Here is a 5,837-nt window from a genome sequence, read left to right on the forward strand (position 1 = left end):
TAGTGGCCGGAATTTGCACAAATCTTAAAACAGCAGCAGAAAATGTACTGAGCATGTTCAACATGAACAGCATTAAAGGAAAAAAGAATAAAGAAAAGTTAACATATTAGAAATAAATCCACCTGCAAATAACCCAGAATTTCCTGTCAAATGTCTAAGCACGCACACAAGTATGTTTGGTATTGTATTTCGGTTGTCAAGGGATTTGTAAGTTTAGCTACTGCTGCTATGGTCACATGAAAAGAACTCTACTGTTAAATGCACAACAATGGGCTGTTCTTACAATTACCAGAGAAAAAGGTTGAATTGAGTTCTGTGGGGATTCAAGCCCTGCTCCAGCTCTCTTATCTCAGAGTACCACAGCAACACTCCACTCCTTGGGAGACATCAGAAAGTCCTTAAATTCCAAAGAACGGTTGCAGCAGCCCAACTCAGAAATGGCAAGCGGCTCACTCAAATACTCTGACACACAGCTGTGAGCCCAGCAAGCACAGTACTGAGGAATGAGAGAAATGTCCCTAATAACAGCTGACTGGAGCCGACCCAGCCCAGGCAAGGTGTGCCGGAACAGGGCCACGATTAGGCCAGATCTTGTGACAGGACCATTTCAGGGTTAGCGGCTGTTATGAGGAGATGAAGAATACCGAAATCTAGCAGGGCTGTCTGAGTTCTTCTGCGGCAGAGGCTGCATGTTTGCCATCACACACACACAGGGCTTCACAGGAGCCCTCGGCTTGCTGGATATGAGGAGCTCGAAGCTACAACCTTTTCAGTCTACAAATGCCAACAGCTCTTTTCCCTGTGGCCACATGCACTCACAATGTTCACACAGACAAAGTGGACCTAGCGTTACAGTTACTGAGGGAAAGGTAATAGCAGGAAATGGATGATGAGGTTTCAAAGTCTGCCCTGATACAAATGACGGGGATAACAAAGTAATGCGACTGGACGCACACAGTGGGTCTCTCTGTGTTTGGAGGAAATTAGACCACAACACAACCAGCCAAAAAGTTCATCAGCAATTTCGGTCAACATTCTCCCTCTACACTGATTAATGCACACGTTTATGAAATGCAAATTGTGTCTCATTTTGATAGCCTACTCTAATGAATTACTACCATTAGTATCTTGAGAACACACACAGCCCAGAGCACACCGGTCCACATCTGGAACAGCCATTCCATTGCAAATACAGTATGTATTCTTCGCTTCTCTGAATAACATTTACTCATTAGCAAACCACGAATTCCTTGCGAAAGGACATCAGCTTGTGGTCTGCTGAAGGATATGATAATGCAGGTATCTCGTCCTCTCATCTCGCTAGCCCTTTCATTCATACCAGCAGCAACCAGCTAATAAAGTCTCACCCAGGGAGAGGTTCAGACTCAGCAGGTAGAGATATTACATTTACTTTGTGTTTTTCCCCCTGCGGAACCAGCATCTGAAAATAGCTTGGGAAAAACTATAGAAATGCTGTTCATGTCCTTTGAATGTGGTTGTCAATCAGAGGACAATATGCATTGTGATCTGAAAAAAACAGATCACATTTTCACATCGATTGCAAGTTGCCACATTGTGTTAGTTTTGATGAACCTTTTGACAGCAAATTCCACTGAAATGTGGTAGTGGATCTTTAACAATTTTCTTAAAAACCCACAAAGACCACTTGAGAGCTCTATAACTCCGGCCTAGAATTTTACTGTCACTGACTGGAATGTATGCACTGTCAACTGGCCTATAGGTCTACTACAACCCTGCAGCACACAGGAACCTTCTCTCGGTCTTCCTCTGCATTTATGAAATCTCTATGAGCTTCCTCTTTTGGCAGAAGGTAGCATGCATCAGACATTGAACATTGTGCAAGTGTTCGTGGTCTGAGGACCACCATTGTATCGTTAATTATTTACTTCCAAAAGTGTGTAACTAGCTTTCCCTGACTCCCTTTTTGGACTGCAGAAGTAGGCTAGAGCTTGGCTATTTCCCTAAATGCATACAGCGTGAGAATAATTCTGTAGGGCTGCCTGTGTCTGGTGAATAATCACTGCCCCATCCCTCATACATATTGCACACTAACAAATACACACAAGTTGACATCGACAAACTAGGTCAGTTTTGAATGACACACTGTCCTGATATGTCCTGATGAGTCTGGATACAACACAGAATGTGACAGGCTACCTTATGTGGCTTAGATAGATAGATAGATAGATAGATAGATAGATAGATAGATACTTTATTGATCCCCAGGGGAAATTCAAGGAAAGGCTTATCTGCGGATCTAGACGTGACAACGGGGTAACATCAGCAGGAGTAATGGTTCTATGTAAAATTCAGTTGGCTGATGACTTGGGTCTGATAAAGTGAAAACCCAAGGTGCTGTTGCTGAAAAAATGTTGGGGGAGACAACGCATTTCAGGACTTCAGTGTAACGATTCAGTGTTTCTCTGCAGTTTGGCAGGACGCGGGGGTTGCCCAATGCAAGGAGGAAGACGTAGCTTGGGGATGATATAGCCTAGGCTGGTGGCCGTGCACTTATCAAGACTGACACTTCCTTAACTTATGTGGCAGTCCCTCGGTTATTCATGGAGCTCGTGGCGAGGCCATCGCTCCTGAAACAGACATCAACTGCAAGGCAACGTCCACAGTGGCATATCAGACACCACTCCCCACCGGTCGTGTGGGGCAGCAGATTCGCTAGCTAGATTTCACCATTAAGCCAAGTCATTGTTGTTTATGCTAGGCAGGAACCGGGGGGCGGACAGACACATCCCATCAAATCTTAACAATAACAGAACAGTGTAAGATTCGCTTAAAGTTTCGACATGCATTGGCTTATTAGCCAGAAAACATCAGGAGTAAAAATAAACCACCGTGTAGTAGCCTAGGCTATTATTCTCCACCTTAATTTAGAGATATGATACTGTGTTACGGGTTTGCAACATAATGTTTTTAGATGTAGAAACATTATTTCTGGTCAATTTGATATTTTATAATCGTATTGCAAAAGCGAGTTTGTTGTCCATTTGGTGAGATGTGTAGCCTACCACACACTAAGCTGATTTTAGGGGTTTCAACAGACAAGGAAGATAGCCCTGACAGACTGCACATTTCCTTATATCTCGCGTCTAACACATGATCACCATACAAATAGGCCTACTCGTTTGCCAACAGATTGATTCGAACGTCCACATAACAGACAGTTATAAGGAATTCTGGTCTGGCCGTGGCAGTTAGCGAATTAAAGAATAACTTCCGCAAAGGCTTGTTAATCTTGCAGGCTACATCATGGCTAGCAGTGAATGGTTGCAACAATGTAGCACCCTACACCTTACCGGTAAGATTAGCGGTGGATGCATGACGTGTGCAAATCTAAGACTAACCCAAATTACAACGATATATTAAATTAAACTCACCCAATGCCACCTCACAAGCTTTGCGCAGTTGAGAATGGTGAGCCTTTTTAACCTCCTTGTCGGCCAAGATCTTTTCCAAAGCTCGGGTTAAAAACATGTTTTTCGTTTTTTTGCCTTCATACATGACGCGCTGCAAATGGGGCGAGGAAGACCTGTCCCAAAGGCGAAATACTCTTCAAATGTATGTATTCCTTTAAAAACTACACCGATTCTGGCCTTGATAGACAAACATAAATAAACCCAGAAGGTGGGGTAAATCCCTCAGTTTTCCATCAGCGACCTGCCTGCGCCATGTTGGAAGGAAACGACGTCACGCACGTTAAAAACGGCCGCAGTGAGGCAGGGTGAGTCAAGCAGAGGTTGAAAGAGGGAGGGAGGGAAGGAGAGAGAGAGAGAGAGAGCGAGCGAGCGTGGAAGAGAGGAGGGGAGAGATAGAAACATTCATTCGCTATTGTTTATTTTTCCTAACATGAAAATGGAATCTTTGCTAGTGGCTTTAAAATAAACAACACAATAATATGCTGCCTGCTCTTGTGCTTTCATCTATATTGGGGACTAGCCTCTATTAGAAAAAACTTAGAATATCATAGCCTTGGTTACTATATTTCTTCTTGGTCTGTATCAGCACTGAAAACATTAGCCTATTATATAGGCTAATGTTTTCAGTACAAACATAATGTTAGGCATGGTAGGGCTTTGTTGTGTTCACAGGAAAAGAAAGCCTGACGCTGTTAACATTTGGACAACCCTTGTAACTTCAGTGATAGGCCTACACAGAACATCTCCGGCTTAGTATTTGCAGCCCATGACTGGTCTTACTCATGGGGGTTCTGAAGGGAGTGTAGAGACCTAACCTTCAAGCTTTATTGTGATTTAGCCAGAGCTCTGAAGCATGTTCTGATAATGCGGCCCCTCCCTCAGACACTCTGGGTAGCTCACTCAGATTATGTAATCGCCCTGGCTTAGTTTACTGATTTTGCAATATTTATTGAGCCATCTCATTCTGCCAGTGGTTAGGTGAACGCTACTCTCCTGCAAGGCATGGGCTGGTTTTAAAGAAAAACTAAAATATTTCAAAATGCAATGCATGTTTTCAGGACTGCATGCTGACTTTATTCCATGTGTGTCAGAGTGGATATTGTGAAGAGGGATCCCTGCCTCCCAGGGTTTTGACATGTTTACCTCTTTATGTATGGCAGAAATAGACCTCTACTGTGGTTGGAAAGGTCACCTAGATTTTTATGTAAAGTGTTTTTTCTTTACTCCTTTACAAGACATGAGTGAAGATAATAATAGGACTCTCTGTTTGCAAGTAGAAGAGTGGATGAATGGTGGCAAAAATGTTGGAGGCATGCAGGCAATCATTTAATTCCAGTCAACCAGACTTGACTGCTGCAATGCTACGCCTTGCAATTTTTAATCAAGTTAGTTCATGCATATACTATCACTTTACCGTTTTTCTAATTATGCACAACACCACTATTTTTTTCTGATGGTGTTTACATTTAGACTGTTCAAATTTATATGAATAATGAATTGAACACAGAGAAGATTTTTCTCTAAAAACACTATTCTAGAAATGATCAATCATGCCTGTTTAGAAATGCTATTCGGATACAAAAACTCATTAAGCTAGTGCTTTGATACAGTAACAGTGCTGTGACTTGTGGCTCAATGTGTTCTGCAGTTTATTTTCATATTTAATTATCCATTTGACCGATGCTGTGACTTACTGCTGTCCAGTGTAAATTGAACTCCTGATCCTTTATTTATTTTGAGCTCTATTAATTGAGCAGATTAATTACAATCAATAGGCTCAAACACAACATATATATTTAATCATCTCTGAACACATCATCGGTGCCTTCATGAATAATCTAGCAATCATGCAAATTGTCAAATGCACTGTTGGAGATGACATCAATTTTGCATCAATAATCAAGCAACAGGTCAGTGAGAGTGTTGTCTGAATGAGAAAAAAAAAAATACCTTTGTTGCGAAGGGAGAAAAATATGCATTAAAGTGAAAGAAACAAGAGCTGGCTGAGGACTGATTAGGTGTTGAGCTGTGTGAAGATGCAGACTATAAGAAGTGAGGCGGGCCAGTGAAAATTGAATTATTCAAACCAGATCTTTTAAAATTCAAAGGACCAAAATTCAAGGCCAATCTTTCATTTCTTTGAAACCAACCGAGAAGTCTAAAAAAAATAAGATTTCATTATTAAACGAAGTGTGAGTGTGTACAGAAAAGTGCTTGATCACATATTCATAACGCATTCTCCCTGTCTCTAAACACAAGGGCCCAATTGTTCATATGAATTGTGATGACAACCAACCTCCAGGTTGAAAAAAATAATGTTAAAAGACACTGTGTAGTTGTAGACACAAGAATGTTAACTAAATACTGAACTCATAACGCCACATG

The 5,837-nt window shown here is 41.7% G+C and overlaps 1 protein-coding gene across 1 annotated transcript in view; it reads right to left on the reverse strand.

The window, feature by feature from the left end:
* arfgef1 (ADP-ribosylation factor guanine nucleotide-exchange factor 1 (brefeldin A-inhibited)) overlaps nucleotides 1-3,726 on the reverse strand; it is a 66,038-nt gene extending 62,312 nt beyond the window's left edge. Inside the window, exon 1 of the mRNA XM_048265888.1 lies at nucleotides 3,414-3,726. Coding sequence (XP_048121845.1) covers nucleotides 3,414-3,537 — 124 coding nt within the window. The 5' untranslated portion in view covers nucleotides 3,538-3,726. The remainder of the gene's footprint in view (nucleotides 1-3,413) is intronic.
* Nucleotides 3,727-5,837: the final 2,111 nt, after the last annotated feature.

The sequence above is a fragment of the Alosa alosa genome, chromosome 16, assembly GCF_017589495.1.
Source record: "Alosa alosa isolate M-15738 ecotype Scorff River chromosome 16, AALO_Geno_1.1, whole genome shotgun sequence".
Classification (NCBI taxonomy): Eukaryota; Metazoa; Chordata; class Actinopteri; order Clupeiformes; family Clupeidae; genus Alosa; species Alosa alosa.